The sequence below is a fragment of the Danio rerio genome, chromosome 20 (genome assembly GCF_049306965.1).
Source record: "Danio rerio strain Tuebingen ecotype United States chromosome 20, GRCz12tu, whole genome shotgun sequence".
NCBI classification, from domain to species: domain Eukaryota; kingdom Metazoa; phylum Chordata; class Actinopteri; order Cypriniformes; family Danionidae; genus Danio; species Danio rerio.
Window position 1 is genome coordinate 36,705,831 of NC_133195.1, and position 17,126 is coordinate 36,722,956.

The window sequence follows — 17,126 nt, forward strand, 5'->3', positions numbered from 1 at the left end:
TCCCGCTCCAAAAATTATTTTAAACCCGGAAGATGAAATTAGCTGACAAAAGTTCAAAATGATCCAGATTTATCCACAATTAAAGCTGACAGGTGCTAACATTGTCTTAACTGATGTTCAACACACACAAATCTGTTCATTTTTTTAAAGTGCTCCAGGGTGTCTTGAACCTTTAAAAACCAATTAATACATACATTAGATAAGATTTTTATCGTTAATATATGATCAAATCTAAAACTTTATGCAGTTCATACATTTTACTTTTAACACTCTGTACACAAAAATCGATTTCAGCAGCATTCATTTAAAATAAAATCTTTTGTAACATTAGAAACGTCTTTAAAATGGCAAATCATATAATGTGTGCTTGAGAAGTATTTTCAAACAAACAAACAAAAAATTCTGAAAAACTAAATCACAGGAATCTAATTGATTTTCAAATATATTCACATAGAAAAAAGTATCTAAATACTAATTCCTAGTATAACTGTTTTTATTCTATTGTGCCAATTTGAGCCAACTAGTACCAATTGAGCATTATGTCAATGCCTCAGACTGGTTTCCTGAACATGACAATGAGGTCACTGTACTCAAATGGCCTCCAATAGTGGACCTTTGGGATATGATGGAAAGGGAGATTCACATCATGGATGTGCAGCTGACAAATCTGCAGCAACTTAGTGATTCTATCATGTTAATATGGACCAAAATCTCTAAGGAATATTTCCAGTACCTTGTTGAATCTGTGCCGCGAAGAATTAAGGCAGTTCGGAAGGCAAAAGGAAATATGATACTATTAAGGTGTACCTAATAAAGTGGCCAGTGAATATATAGTGTATTATGTGACTAAATAGTTTTGGATTTATGTTTTTTCCCTCTAATTACCATTTTGCTTTTTTCATTATTTCCATCTCAGGTTTGTTTAAAGTTTGTTTTATTCCCATTATTAAAGTCAAAATACTTATATGATGCAAAAAACACAATTTACACACACACACACACACACATACACAAACACATATATATGGATGGTATTACTACAAACCATCTGAATAAATAAACCATTGTGTATTGTATTTTTATTTATTATTCTTAATAGTTTTTTCCCATTATCTTTTAATAATCATATCAGTTTTCTTATTTGCGTACTTATTAAAACTAAGTGTGTGTAGGTATATATTCTATATATGTATTACAAAATCACTTTAAGATTGTACTCATTGTTTATGTATTCTGCAATACTTTGGCAATACTTAACAGCTTTGACTAGCTCTTTTGATTTGAATTCATTTAAAATAAATAATGATTTCAATAAGGAAATGTATTTAATGTGATTTTATTGTAGTAAAAAGTTACCTTTCTCTGTCTGCACCATAACAAAAGCCCTCATTATTTCAGCGTTTCTGCAGGTTTCATCAAGTCAAATTTAAGACTTTTTAAGATCATTTTAAGACCATTATGAATGAAATTTTAGATCATACATGTCTAAACACTAATGGTTTTTGGTTAATGGCCCGGTTGGAGCAATGAAATTGAAAAAGGAACACATGTAGTTATTTCTTTACCACATATTTTAATGAGTCAAAACAAGAAAACTCTAGTTTGCATCTGATCCAGTTACTATGACCATTTATGTGAAGCTGCTTTGACACAATCTACATTGTAAAAGCGCTATACAAATAAAGCTGAATTGAATTGAATAGTTGTGTAGATTTTTTTCAACATGCCTCTTTTTTAATTACAAGTTTAACATTGTTTAAAGTATATTTATTATGAAGAAAACTACACAAAAAAATGCAAAAATATATATTGTTAGCATTTGGTCCAAACTGATTGAGTATAACTCTTATTCTAATGCGCTTCTGTTATAAACCCTTAAGTTTCATGCCTATTTATAAACTTTATGTTGTCCACTCACACTTTCTTATGTAAATAATTTGATTGTAAATGAAAGATTATGTAAAGGGATATAAAAATGATCAATTACTACACTAATACACTATTCCTAAAAGTTTAGCATGTTTAGCATTATCTGCAGTTTAAAAAAAACATTCTGGCTATACTTTAGTAAATGAAGTTATTTTGTATTTCATTTTTTGATCACTCAGTGTTACCAACTCAACTATTTTTGATTCACATTTTGAATATATGTTGCCTGCGCTTTTGCACATATTTGTTCTGCCTCTTACGACCTGAATCTGAATTATTTTCTTGATTTTCATTTGTTAAACTATATTTCCTGTTCAAAGGTAATTATTTACATTTAGTTTTGATTTTTGTTTTCCTGCGAGTTGATGTTGCACTCCTACACTAATGACTATATTATTTATTTCTTATGGAATGGCATGTATATTTGCAGCATGTCTTGGTGGATGGATCACATTGAAGCGGAATACTTTAACATAATTTATTAGATATTATTTCAGTCAATATATGTCAGTTTTGTGGTTTGAGTTTCACCTCACAGGTTTCATTTGTTGTGCTTCTTTGTCTACAGTTACATCAATTTCTAACTGATTATCTATTTAAGACAGCTTTTGTCCCTTAGATCAATTTATTTAGCTATTTTTTCATTTATTTTATGTCATTTGCACATTTGCAGTCATTTGAGTTTAAAAGAAAACATTTCTTAGTCTTATGTCTTGTTACCATAGTGACATGTTCTGAGAATAGAACGCATTCCAAAAGTGTACTTGAAGCCCTGCATCATCGGAGAATATCTTGTGGGTTTGTTGAAGTGGAGTAGTACAGGTGTGCTTTTGGCTGTTAAGTGTTAAAAAACTTGCGTTCCGAGTGTTTTGAGACTGTCTCAGCGATTGAACATCTTCCGTTTGAGTGATTCACGGTGCAAGACCGAAATCCTCATCCTATTCCAGCTAGCAAACCCCAAGTTTTTGAGTGGTTACAGGTGAAAGACTGAAACCCTGTACCGATTATATGATGGTTGAACAGATTTCTGATCTCCCCACAACATCAGCTGCTAAAATGGAGGAAGACAAAGCCTGCAAGATCTCCCAGAGCCAGAAAAAAGTGAAGCAGCTCAAAGAAAGGCCAAGAAATGGCACTAATAGTGAGTCTTATTTACATTGTGCTATCCAATATCCAGTGTTTTCCTGACATAATAATATACTTACTATTAAAAATAATGTTTGTACAGGATAATAGACAGCTGGTTAAACTGCTGGCTATCATTGCATTCACGTGAATCTTAATGCAACATTTTGGGTAAAATGATAATGTATTTCATTTTCAGCTTTTCTGATACAACTTTAGTCTAAAATCCTTTAGTAAAATGAGATATGCACACAGACTTTTCATTTTCAACCGACAGCCCCGATGGCTTTCGGTGAACTGTCTTTCCATTACAAAATCACCACATTTAAGATCTGTTCTCTTTAAAAATATGTGATCTTCACTGACTAATATATATTTGATATAAAGTGGGTCTCAGACCGGACAAGAATCACTGCATTAAATGACATTTAAAATAAACATGAAAATTTATTTTAGCTCAGTATTTTAAATGGAGTTTCTGCGCTAGTCTGCTGGTACTGACGGTGCTAGCGGTTCCATACAATAGACTATTGTCTCGTTTTATGCTTGAACAACTAAACGAATGCTTGGGTTAATTTAACTGATTGTAATTTAATTACATCACGATGTTTATGGTGTAAAAGCAACCTTATAAAATGTTAAATAATCACTGAAACCTTTCATCGGAAATTTACTGTTGGCTGAAAAACTCTAGCTGTGCAATATAACCCAGTATTCAGCTTTCTATTTTAAAAAAGTGCACTAAACATGTAGTTTTTAAATCGTTTGGTGCATTGATCATTTGTGTAAGCAGTTTTATATAACATGAAAATAATAAAATATTATAATCAAATACAATAATTAATAATAAAACACAAAAGTGTAGCAAATCCATGGTAAATGGTTATATATTGGGGTTTTTGTTTTTGGTGAATGTTCATTTTAAATTTCTCTCAAATTACTGTGGACAAGTGTGTAAAGATGTGCAATCATTTCTCTTTTAACAGATGAGAAGGAGAAAGTAAAAGAAAAGAGAAAGAAGAGAAAGAAGAGCAAGGTTGCTTCTTTCATCAGAGCTGCTCTTCGATGGTTCTGCTTCTGTCCTCGTAATGAGCCGTTCACACTTTCCTCATCTGATGGTAAATGATGGTTTTTGCATCTCAATATTTTCTAGTGTATAATGTCATTAATAAACTGTATTTTTACTCCCCTTTATCTGGAGTTTAACGTCTCCTTGAAAATGACTTTGTACTATGTGCAAACTGCAATCATTTGTCTTAACAGATTCTGAACATGAGATCTATGAAAAGATGATTGTGGAAGAGGAAGAAGTGAAGGAGATAATGCAGGAGGAGGTGGTGGAGAAGAAAGAGGAGGTGATGGAAGAGGAGGAGGTGGTGATGGTGGACAAAGAGAAAGATAACACAAAGCAAGAGAAGACAAATGAGGAGGAGGAGGAGAAAAGTGGAGAGGAGAAGGTGGTGGAGAAAAAGGAAGAAGGGAAGGAGATAATGCAGAATGAGATTGTGGTGGAGAAGGAGCAGATGATGAAAAAGAAGAAGGTGGTGGTGATGGTGGTGGTGGTGGAGATGGTGGAGACAAATAAAAAAATAAAGAAAGATACCAGCACCCAACTAACAGAGGAGGAGAAGGTGGTGGAGAAAAAGGAAGAACAGAAAGAGATAATGCAGAAGGAAGAGGTGGAGAAGGAGGAGGAGGTGATGAAAGAGGAGAAGGTGGTGGAGAAAAAGGAAGAAGAGAAAGAGATAACGCAGAAGGAAGAGGTGGAGAAGGAGGAGGAGGTGATGAAAGAGGAGAAGGTGGTGGTGGAGAAAAAGAAAAGAAAGAAAGATACCAGCACCCGACTGTCAGAGGAGGAGTTCTGGAGAAGGAAAATGGAGGAGGAGAAGGTGGTGGAGAAAAAGGAGGAAGAGAAAGAGATAATGCAGAAGGAAGAGGTGGTGGAGAAGGAGGAGGAGGTGACGAAAGAGGAGGAGGAGGTGATGAAAGAGGAGAAGGTGGTGGTGGAGAAAAAGAAAAGAAAAGATACCAGCACCCGACTGTCAGAGAAGGAGCTCTGGAGAAGGAAAATTATCGCCAGAAGGCTATCTGCAGCAAAGTTTCTGTTTGAGCAAATAAAGGAGGAGGAGGACAAGATGAAAGCTGAGGAAGAGAACAATGAGGAGAAAATAAAATACATTGGAAAGGAGGAGGAGGAGGTGAAGAAAAAGAGAAGGAGGAGGCGGCCAAGAAAAAACTGCAAGGTGGAAGAAGTGGAGGAGGTGGAAGGAAAGGAAAGTGAGGAGGTGGAGAATCACATTGAGGAGAAAGAGCAAATGAATGACATTGAAAAGGAGGAGGAGGTGAAGAAAAGGAGAAGGAGGAGGCGGCCAAGAAAAAACTGCAAGGTGGAAGAAGTGGAGGAGATGGAAGGAAAGGAAAGTGAGGAGGTGGAGAATCACATTGAGGAGAAAGAGCAAATGAATGACATTGAAAAGGAGGAGGAGGAGGAGGAGGAGGTGGTGAAGAAAAGGAGGAGGAGGAGGCGGCCAAGAAAAAGTAACAGTATGAACGAGGAAGACAAAGAACAAAGTAGAGGAGTAGAGACATACTGTATGTGAAGGAGGAGGGTGAACAACATTGTACAACATCAATAAAAATGTGTTTTGTACAATACTGTATGTGCTGTGTGTTGTGTTCATCTGCTTAATTCTCTGTTTCAAAAGTATTGAATTTTGTTTGTTTAAAGAAAATATTGATTTATATTTAGATTAAACATAAATGTAAACATATATATGTAACAAAATTGTTTTGTATAGTTTAGTTTCTATGTATGTGTGTATCACATATACAAAACAAATATATATAATACACACACATATATAATGTCAGACTTATATTTTGCATGTGATTAATCTGCCCAGCACTAATACAGTAAACCTACAGATCCTGGAGTCTGACCTTTAAGATTTATATTGCGATTCAGATTTCTTGTTTAGAATTGTTAAAGTCGAATAATTCAGAGAATTGCTATCTTTCCGAGGCAGAAACAAGCTTCATAGAAACCACTTACAAATCCATCACATCTTCAAACAATGAAAATCCATTAATAATCTATTCAATTAGACTTCTATCTAATTCTAACTTAATGAACTCTTAGTTTACTTTACCATCAAGACTAAAGACTTTTAGTGCAGGTCTCTAGTCGCTCCGTTTCTATTACCCTACAGTTGCACAAACTGAAATTATGAATTGAAAATATGTCCATTGGAAATGTTTAATTAGCAAAAACTGCCACTCTCACACAAACACACAAACAAACAAACACACACACACACACACACACACACACACACACACACACTTCAGACTGGCAAGAGGTGGTTTTTCAGGCAATTCAAAAAAGCTATTTATCCGCTAAAGAATAGAAAAAAAAAACGTTTTAGCTGCACTGTAAAAAATGTAATGAAAAAAAGTCAAGACAACAAATATTTTGATGTTACTTTAACATCTTTTAATATAATAACATTTTTAAAGTTGTACCAAGTTTAACTTAATATTTGTAATCTATTATGTATATACCATTAAAGAAAAAAAATCTTATTGACCATAAACCTTAAAAAATAGGGAACATTTCATATAATAACACTGATAAAACGTTTTTTTTCACTGATAAAACTATTTATTTATGTTTTAGGTATCTGTAGTAATCAGGCTAAGATTATATTGAAATGGTTGTATTTTGTCAAATATACACATTATTTACTATTTCAATCAATCAGAACACTACACAGTGTAAACAACAACAACACTGGGTTGTACAAAACTGTGGGTCAATTATACAGGGCTGCAAAATTATGAGAAAAAAATCATTGAATATCTTGAATGGTTTAATAAAGATTATTTATTTTTTATAGCCAACATTTGTGTTTGGGGAAATGGATCATCATATTCTGGCTACAGAGGCAAAATATGTTTTTCCATCACATTAGCTGAGAATAAACTGAGCAAAAACTGCACATTTTTCTCACTGAAGCTGCTAAATTAATCTCCTTTATTTCTGTGCCTTGTAATTTATGGCAAGAAAACTTTACTGTTTTCAGCGATAACAAATCTTAGGTGCTCTGTATTTACATTATATATGTCATAAACTACAAAAGAAATCAAAATGTGTAAATAATTGTCCAGAAAATTTACTTTTTTTACAGTAAAGCTAATTTCAAATTGAAAAAAATAATTAATTAATTTCACTACCAGCCAACCTCTAAAAACAAACAAGTAAGGGTTAATTACGCTAGTAAGTGTCTAGTAAAAGCAGTAGGACATGAAAGTTTTATGAAAGACTTATTTTATGAAGAGCTTTTAAAAGCTTTTAAGAGCTTTTTTAATAGCGACTTGTATGTTCTCCTTAAATTAAATTTAAAAATATATGATTTGGTGTTTAAGAAATATTCCTTAAGATTGCCATTTTGGAAAAAAGTGCAACGATTTTCTAAAACCATTAAGCAAAAAAAAAAAAATCCTACTGACCACAAACATTTACAAAATAGGGAAAATTTCATATGATAACAATGATAACAGATCTAAGGTACCCTGTGATTACATTAAACGTTATAAACAGGGCTTGACATTAACACTCGCCAAATGCGGGTAGATTTCAGCTGTCGCGGGTTAGACAGCCACTCTCACTAGCCACTTTGGCTGTGATAAATGTATTTACAGTATATGAGAATATTGTTTTTAAGTATCAACTGTGAATAAAAAGTGTATGCATATAGCTTTATTTTGTTTGCTTTACACATTTTTTAAATGTGTTTCAAAAAAATAATTAGTTCGGTGCAGCCAGAGAAAAACTTAGCAAATCCTTAGTGTCGAGCCCTAAAAACTCATGTGAAATAAACTATTAATAAAAATAAAATTAAATTAATTACATTGCGACACTATAAAAATTACATCCCATGTGCTCATGTTCATTGAGCAAGGTCATAAACAACACACAAAAATGTTAAATGAACAAGGAGGCATGTGGACATCAAGTATAAATCAATAAAGTTAGCATGTCAAATTCAAATTTATGAATATAAAATATATTTTTCCAACATTAAAATTGTGGTTAGTGAAAATGGCGAGTGGTTAGTAATGTTGGAAAACTCCTAGCCACTGTGGCTGGTGATCAAAAAAGCTAATGTCAAACCCAGGTTATAAACTCCAAACTACAAAAGAAATCTCATCATGTGTGTAATAAATTGTCCTGAAAATTTGCTTTTTTTTTTACAGTAAAGTTAATTTCAAATTGACAAAAATACTGTACATGTTACCAGCCAACCTCTGAAAACAAACAAGTAAGGGTATTTTAAGAGACGAAGAGTCTGAACTTGACAAGAAAGAAAAAAAAAAAACTCAAATCAAATCTTTACTTTTCTCAGTCTCACCTGCTACTCAGAAAGGCACAGATGAGGTCTTTGGCATCCTTTGACATTTCAATATCATCTGGGAAAGTTAAGCTGTTCTTGTGATCCATGATCTTTCCATATGTGCCCACCAGAGACTCGGAATAAAATGGAGTGTCGCCTGCTCAGAGTGACAGACGAATAAATAAATTTAATGATCAGAACACTGAACTAAAATTACAAGAGATGCATATGAAGCTGACACTACTCACCCACTAGAAGCTCATAAATAAAAACACCAACAGACCACCAGTCACACTCGCGACCGTAATAACCAGTCCCTCCTTGAGACATTAAAACCTCTGGAGAAATGTAAACAGGTGTCCCAACAGCAGCGTCACAGCTTACCAAACCAGTCTAAACACACATGTAGAGACATGGATATAAACATTACTGGATGAGTTAATGTAGCTGAAATACAAGTTTGTTTAAAATTTCAATTATTTACACAATTCATATTCATTCAATTCAAGGACTGCACTGTATAATCTAGACACAAGATGGCAGCACTGACATCTATCATCACCGAATGGAGGACTTCTGTAACCTACGTTAATGATTGTTTAAACAAATTTGCTGCAATGTGTGAGGTGATAATTGTAAATCTCCACATTACAAAATCTAAAAGAAACTCTCTCATTCTCGGTCATGTACAGTACATGTAAACACACCAACTACTGGTGTATGATATTTATCGTTTTCAATAAAAATGTACTTGTATTGTGAGCTGGCATTGCAGAGAGCTTCATTCAATTAAGAAAAACGAACAAAATTTAAAATGTGTAGGATTTTGTGAAATAATACAAGCAAGTTAACACAAGCAGGCTTTCCCGAACATCCATTAAAACACAATAAAGCGAGTTCTGTTCAACAGATCAACAGAAAATACCAAACAAAGCTGAAGCAGAAAATGTGCATCTTAGAGCAAGAGTTTGTGTGTGTGTGTGTGTGTGTGTTGAACTTCAATCTGTTTTAAATAAATCATCAACAAAGACAGTCACTAATTGCTTCGTTTCTAAATGAGTCAGCCATTTTGAATCAATTGTTTGAATAAATGTTCATTGAATCACTTATCAAAACAGAATAAATTCAAAATCCCACACTTCCCTTGTATACAGTTTATGAAAAACAGCATGTGACCTTGTACATCCGAATTAGTAGTAGAAATTTAGACGCAAGGGGCAACACTGTGGCTCAGTGGTTAGCACTGTCGCCTCACAGTAACAAGGTCGCTGGTTCGAGCCCTGGAGTTTGTTTATTCTCCCCATGTCCAAACACATGCATTACAGGTGAATTGAATAAACCAAATTGGCCATAGTGGCCATAGTGTATGTTTGAAGGAGTGTGTATAAGTTTTTCCCAGTAGTGGGTTGCAGTTGGAAGGGCATCCGCTGTGTAAAACACATGCTGGATAAGTTGGCAGTTATTTCCGCTGTGGCGACCCCTGACTAATAAAGGGACTAAGCCAAAGGAAAATGATTGAATGAATCAGGAGGCAAAAAGTACCAGAATTATCAATTACTGAAGTGTGGAATTAATTCATTTACTATCCTATGAGGCCTGATGACGACAGGTCAACATGACAGTGACAACGTCAATGCAGTAGCCAGAATTTCATTCTCACTTCCTCTATTCTATTTTAATATTGTCAAGACACAACTTAGAACTAAAATGAAGTACCGATTTAGATAGTAGCCTACTATTTTTGACATGGAGAAAGAGACTTGCTGTCACCTACAGTAGTGGTGTCACCTAGTGGTCATATCTGTTAATCCATGTCAGGCCTAAACTAGCCAAGGTATCAGCACAAAAGCACACTAAGCAAAATATTATTCAATTAGATTATTAAAAAAAAAAGGAGAGAAACATTTTCGTTAGAATCAAATCCCCTTAAAAGACACTTCAAGTGCACTTATCACACACCGAGTCCATCTTCGTACATGTGCCAAAGTCTGCGAGTTTGAGGTGTCCATTGCGGTCCAGCAGCATGTTGTCTGGTTTGATGTCTCTGTGGATGAAGCCCAGAGAATGGATGGCGTTGAGTGCCAGCACCACTTCTGCTGTATAGAATTGAGCCCATTCCTCTGGGATGTCATTGCTGGTCCGAGTCACCAGATCTCCACCTGGCATGAACTCCATCACCAAATAAAGGTACTTTTCATCTTGGAATGCACAGCACAGCTATGTGGACAGAGAGATAGAGTGGTGAACAGAGAAGTCACAATATATTTCAGTAATCAATACCAGTGAAATTTAACAATACTTAATTTTAGTTGCAGCAACCCAGCTAAATTAAATAATAAGCAATGTGATATTGAACACAGACTTTATTTAATCGTTTAAATATTTAATTCATAATTTAAATACTGTTATTAAAAAACTTTTAATGTTATCAATTACAGAATGTAAATAATAAAGTTAAAATATAAAAAATTATAAATGGAATATTAAATGACATTTTAAGTATGAACATATACATACACATAAACAGTTGTGTCAAGCAATTAATCAAACCCAAAATTAAAATTTGCATCTTCATAACATGTACATAATTATTTATATTTATTTATAATTTGATGTAGATATAAATATTTCATATAAAGATATAAATGAACATTTTCTCAAATATATACATTTCTGTGTGTATGTATGTATATATGCTAAATAAATATATACACTCCACAAAAATATATTATGTAAATACAAACTTAATTTTTTATGTGATTAAGCATTTGACAGCACTTATAAAAATACAACTAGCAACAAGTTATTGCCATTTAAATTATGTTATACTTAAAATCAAGTTTAACTTTCTTTATTTTGGTTAGTTAACATCAACATTACAGCAGCAGAAATATTAGGCTTCAAGGTCTAATGAACAGGTCTGTATTTTTTGTCGTCCTTATTTACACGAGTACATAACTGACTGACTACAACATGGGCTGGTGCATCCTGTGAAATACAAGTGTTGAAAAACAGCCAGTCAAGAATATTTTCTCAGTCAGGTTTACATTTTACTATTTATACTATTTTATACTATTTAAGTGAAGTACTAGTAGTTTTAGTCATTTAACATTATTATTTTTAAATCTTTTACCGGCCCATGCCTAATCCCAAACCAGGGTTTTTTTTAAAGTACAAATTATTGTTCCAAGGCTGCGTTTAATGGGTAGTACTGTGTATATTTTGCCAAATTAAATGTCAAAGGAGAATTTCACATTAAGCTCTATTTTAGGATCACAGTGCAACCCCAAAAATAAATTAATTTTGTTCAAAAATAGGTCATAGGTTTAAAATAATCCAATTTTTCGACAGGGTGTGTCTTTACAGTAAATGACATTGACCAGAGTTTAGTGTCCTCTGCTGACCAAAATCAGACATTCTTTAAATTTATTTTCATTTACAACGTTAATACTGTCACCATCCTCCAAACTTGATTTGATCACTTATTTCACATTTAGTTACCTAAACTAGCATTTTATAATACTATAGCTTATACAATACCCATAATGAGTACAACCTGACAGATTTCTCAGAAAATACCTTGCTTTTAAATAATTTAGTTTCCTATAGAATACAATATTTGTGGAAATCTGGCTTACTCCAATGATGCAGAGATCAGTACAACATGCTAATCGAAACTATTCCAACAAAATGATTTAGCTGAATTTGTTGTAAATATAAACAATAAATGTTTTCTCTAATTTGAATTTAAATTATATAATTCTAATATTTTTTTCTCATTTTTTATTTACATGTTTAATCTTTTTTAACTTGCTATATTGTAGAAACTGATCTAATATTTGCCCCAGGTTTCACTAACAAAGCTTTAGCCTTGTCCAAGACTGAAGTGCATGTTTAAGTTGTCTAAATTAAAACTTGCTGAGAGGTATCTTAAAATAGCCTACATCAGTTTTATATATTTCTCTCAAGATGCACAACGAGAATGTTTTTTTTTTCTAAATAATGTCTAAAAATCTGCTTAAATAATTAAACAAGGCCTAGACCTGGGCTGCCCTTTGTGAAACCACTAATAATCATTATTCCTTTATAGACTAGTGTTCTCCTTGATCCCAAGCTCTGTGGCAGCAATTTCAGAAATGTTTCTGCCCTTCATGTGTTCAGGTGTTTGACAAGTAATTTTATCATCATGAAAATTTTTCTTTCCGTGCAAACGCAGCCAATGCCACAGAGTCGCAGTGCCATGGATTACCAGACAATAACGCATACAAACGACCACAGAACATAGGCTACCTGAGGGCAAATTCAGCAGAGTGTTGTTTCTAAGGTTGAGGAAAACAAGCTCTTTCTGTTGAAGGAAGAGTCCAGCAGGAAGACTTTCCAGACGGTTCCCGCTCATAAACACCTGCTGAAGGTTTGGGTTACCGATGAAAACTGAAGGGTCCAGGGATTTAAGTCTATTGTTTTCTAGATAAAGGGCCTCGAGTTTTGACAGAGACACCAGAGCTCCAGGAGTCAGTTCCTCCAGCTGGTTATTTTTGAAGTTTAAACTCTGGAGATTGCCGACAAACCCAGGCGTACCGACAAATTATTGTTGATAAGCGTGACGCATAATATTATAAATAAACAAGGTTATTAAAGAATCTTTTTTCGGCTAACTATTGCCATTTACAGTTTTTCCTAAAAAAAGCAACAGACAGACAGACAGACAGACAGACAGACAGACAGACAGACAGACAGACAGACAGACAGACAGACAGACAGACAGACAGACAGACAGACAGACAGACAGACAGATAGACAGATAGATAGATAGATAGATAGATAGATAGATAGATAGATAGATAGATAGATAGATAGATAGATAGATAGATAGATAGATGTCAATTTTATTAAGTACAAAAATAAGATTGTACTTAAAATGTACTTTATTTTATTTAAGTTTATATTTTTTGCAGTCAATTACACTTTTTCCCCTTCCTTGCATTGGTGTTACATAAAGGGACAGTTCACAAAAAAGGAAAATTAACTCACCCTTAAATGCTTTCAAATCTTTAAAAGTAAAGAAGATATTTTGAACAAAGGTGAAGACCTGTAATATTGTCTTCCATAGTAACAAATAAAAATACTGTGGAAGTCAATTGGGTCAGGTTTCCAGCTTTCTTCAAAATATCTTCTTTTGTTTTTAGAAGTAGACAAAACAGGTTAGGAACGTGATGGGTGATTAAATGACGATTTACTTTTTGGTGAACTGTCCCTTTCATTAAACATTTAGAAATGTTCAAATGGTGTGACTAGCATTTAATCAGTAAAACGTGTTTGTGTCTTATGCTAGTAGTTATCTTTTGCATGAATTAGTGTTTATTCCTTAGGTAGCCTGGTACCTTTTTAATATTTACTAGCACTTATTTGTTAGATAACTGGTTCTTTTTCTAAATAATATTAGACACTTGTTGACATTTATTTGAAGAGTGACTGTTACTAGTAACCGATTTTTAGTATTTGCCAGACTAATATGAGTTGGGTCTAAAAGATGATTTTTATATATTAATAGGCCTTGCTAATCATTAGATACTATAACATCCCTTATTCTACTAAAAGACATGAATTCTTTTAGTATCAGCGCCAATGCGGTTTGCGTTCGAGGGTCGAGCGTGGCAGTACAAGGTCCTCCCCTTCGGGCTCTCTCTGTCTCCGCGGATCTTCACCAAACTCGCGGAGGGTGCCTTAGCGCCCCTTCGGCTCGCGGGCATCCGCATACTCAATCCGAGAGAAAAGAGCAAACTCGCCCCTGTGCAGAGGATCTCTTTTCTCGGGATGGAGCTGGACTCGATAACCATGGTAGCGCACCTCTCCGAGGAACGTGCTCGCCTGTTGCTGAGTTGTCTGGGAGAGCTCAACAGCAAACTAGTGGTCCCACTGAAGTTCTTTCAGAGGCTCCTGGGGCATATGGCATCTGCAGCCGCCGTCACGCCGCTCGGATTGCTCCATATGGGACCACTTCAGCACTGGCTTCACGATCGGGTCCCAAGACGCGCATGGCACACGGGCACACACCGAGTCTCTGTTACTGCGCTGTGTCGCCGCGCCCTCAGCCCTTGGAACGACCCCTCATTCCTACAGGCCGGTGTGCCTCTAGGACAGGCGTCCAGCCATGTTGTTGTTTCAACAGATGCTTCCAACATGGGTTGGGGGGCCATGTGTCGCGGGCATGCAGCTGCGGGCCCGTGGAAGGGTGTCCAGTTGCTTTGGCATGTCAATCGCCTAGAGCTGTTGGCAGTGTTCTTCGCTCTCCACCGCTTTTTACTGTTGCTGAAGCGGCAACACGTGCTGGTCAGGACGGACAGTAAGGCGGCGGCGGCGTATATCAACCGCATGGGGGGTATGCGCTCTCGCCGCTTGTCTCAGCTCGCCTGCCGTCTGCTCCTCTGGAGTCACCCGTGGCTGAAATCGCTGCGCAACATTCACGTTCCAGGCACGCTGAACCGTGCAGCCGATGCGCTCTCACGGCAGCTGTTACGTCCTGGAGAATGGAGACTCCACCCCGAGTCTGTCCAGCTGATATGGGCGCGATTCGGTGAGGCCCAGATCGATCTGTTTGCTTGCCCCGAGAATGCTCATTGACAGTTGTTTTTTTCCCTGACCGAGGGCTCTCTCGGCACGGATGCACTGGCCCACAGCTAGCCCCGGGGCATGCGCAAATACGCGTTTTCCCCAGTGATCCTGCTCGAGCAGTTTCTGTGCAAGGTCAGGGAGGACGAGGAACAGGTTCTGCTAGTTGCGCCCCTCTGGCCCAACCGGACCTGGATATCAGAGCTCTCCCTCCTCGTGACGGCCCTCCCCTAGCAGATCCCTTTGAGAGAGGACCTACTCTCTCAGGGACAGGGCACCATTTGGCACTCTCACCCCGATCTTTGGAACCTCCACGTGTGGTCCCTAGACGCGAGGAAGACTTAGGTAACCTATCGAGTGCGGTGGTTAATACCATCACTCAAGCTAGAGCCCCCTCCACGAGGCGTGCCTACGCCCTGAAGTGGAGTCTATTCACTGAATGGTGCGTCTCTCGCAGAGAAGACCCCCGAAATTGCCAGATCAGTATTGTGCTCTCTTTCCTCCAAGAGAAGCTGGACAGCAGGCTGTCACCCCCCACTCTCAAGGTTTACGTGGCCGCCATCTCCGCTTATCATAACGCCGTAGCTGGCGGCACCGTGGGAAAGCACAACCTCATCATCCGGTTCCTCAGGGGTGCTAGGCGAATTAATCCATCCCGCCCCCCTCTCATGCCGTCTTGGGATCTCGCCCTCGTTCTCACAAGTTTTTTACGCGCAGATCCCTTTGAGCCACTCGATTCAGTATCTCCAAGATTTCTGTCCCTGAAGACAGCTCTGCTGGTCGCGTTGGCCTCCATCAAGAGGGTCGGGGACCTGGAGGCATTTTCGGTCAGTGACTCGTGCCTGGAATTCGAGCCAGACTACTCTTACGTTATCCTGAGAGCCCGCCCGGGTTATTTGCCCAAGGTTTGTACCACCCCCTTTAGAGATCAGGTAGTGAACCTGCAAGCGCTGCCCCCGGAGGAGGCAGACCCAGCCCACGTTTTGGGTATAGGTGCCTGCTATGCTTGATCCCCACTAGGCGATCCCATATGCTTATTCCGCCACGGTTAAGTCCCCCCCCTGGGTGGACCCATGTCTTCCCTCTTCGCTAACCACTTTTTTCTATGCGTACTCCCCCTTTTTAGGGCTAGTCCATATGTAAATTCTGCCATCTTTTCCCCCCCTCCACAGCGTCCTCCCTAACGGGATTGCAAGCTTCCCAACGTACTGTCGTTTTTTCCGTTTTTTCAAAATCAAATCCACTGTATAGCACTGAAGTTCCCCAACCGAAGGGGAACGTTCGAGGTTACAGAAGTAACCCTTCGTTTCCCGAGGAGGGGAACAAAAGTGCTACACTCCGTCACCATAATAACTGTCCATTAGCTGTTCCTGTTCCTCGGGGAACAAAGGGTTACTTCTGTAACCTCGAACGATATAATACTTGAGTATATAAATCCTGATGATCACGTAATTATCATTCATTTGCTCTTGGAAACACACTTAAACATCCAGTCACACTTACTAACAACCCTATAAGGAGTCCGAAAATAACCTCTGACATTTTTAAAAGCTTAGAAGACACTTTTTGTCAAACTGTATAGTATAGGAAGACACAAACATTCTACTCTTAAAATGACTTAAAATTGAAACTAGATACTTTAGGTGATTTATGGCTTGTGCTGTATTTAAATATCATATACCGTCCCCTTCCCCAGTTATTTATATTGTGGTGTTTGGCACTTGGAAGTCCTGCCATTAGCCCAAATGAACACTATGACATTTTCCGCTTTCATAGACCCCAGATGCATGATCACCTATCCGGCCTTCACCAAGGTTAGCTGAAATTAAGAGAGAGGAGATGGAGGTCATTCAGTACCATAAAAAATTACATAAATAAAATGCTGGCAGACGTGTCAAATCCCATTCTCTATACAGCCAAACCAGCTAAACCAAACCATTCTGCCTTTTATACACGCATACAATCATGCCCACTCATATACTGTAAGTGCATCAAACCTGCTGGCAAATTCAAAACGTGTTGTATAGTTCCTCACAGTGGGAAATTTTTTTATCATTCCAAAAAAAGCAA

General features: G+C 36.9%; 2 protein-coding genes across 4 annotated transcripts in view; one reads left to right on the plus strand and one right to left on the minus strand.

The window, feature by feature from the left end:
* Nucleotides 1-17,126, minus strand: part of LOC101882847 (rho-associated protein kinase 2-like) — a 45,642-nt gene that overhangs the window by 24,398 nt on the left and 4,118 nt on the right. For both annotated transcript variants that reach the window (XM_073933425.1, XM_073933426.1), the window contains exons 4-6: nucleotides 10,407-10,664; nucleotides 8,696-8,840; nucleotides 8,466-8,604 (exon numbers count right to left, since the gene is read on the minus strand). In XM_073933425.1, the coding sequence (XP_073789526.1) occupies nucleotides 8,466-8,604; nucleotides 8,696-8,840; nucleotides 10,407-10,664 (542 nt within the window). The remainder of the gene's footprint in view (nucleotides 1-8,465; nucleotides 8,605-8,695; nucleotides 8,841-10,406; nucleotides 10,665-17,126) is intronic.
* The window catches only part of LOC110438435 (uncharacterized), a 28,043-nt gene continuing 12,250 nt past the window's right edge, over nucleotides 1,334-17,126 (plus strand). Inside the window, exons 1-3 of one of the 2 annotated variants that reach the window (XM_073933389.1) lie at nucleotides 1,334-3,070; nucleotides 4,041-4,172; nucleotides 4,318-5,396. In XM_073933389.1, the coding sequence (XP_073789490.1) occupies nucleotides 2,938-3,070; nucleotides 4,041-4,172; nucleotides 4,318-5,396 (1,344 nt within the window). In that variant the 5' untranslated portion in view covers nucleotides 1,334-2,937. The remainder of the gene's footprint in view (nucleotides 3,071-4,040; nucleotides 4,173-4,317; nucleotides 5,397-17,126) is intronic. The other variant, XM_073933390.1, reaches the window with a different exon arrangement.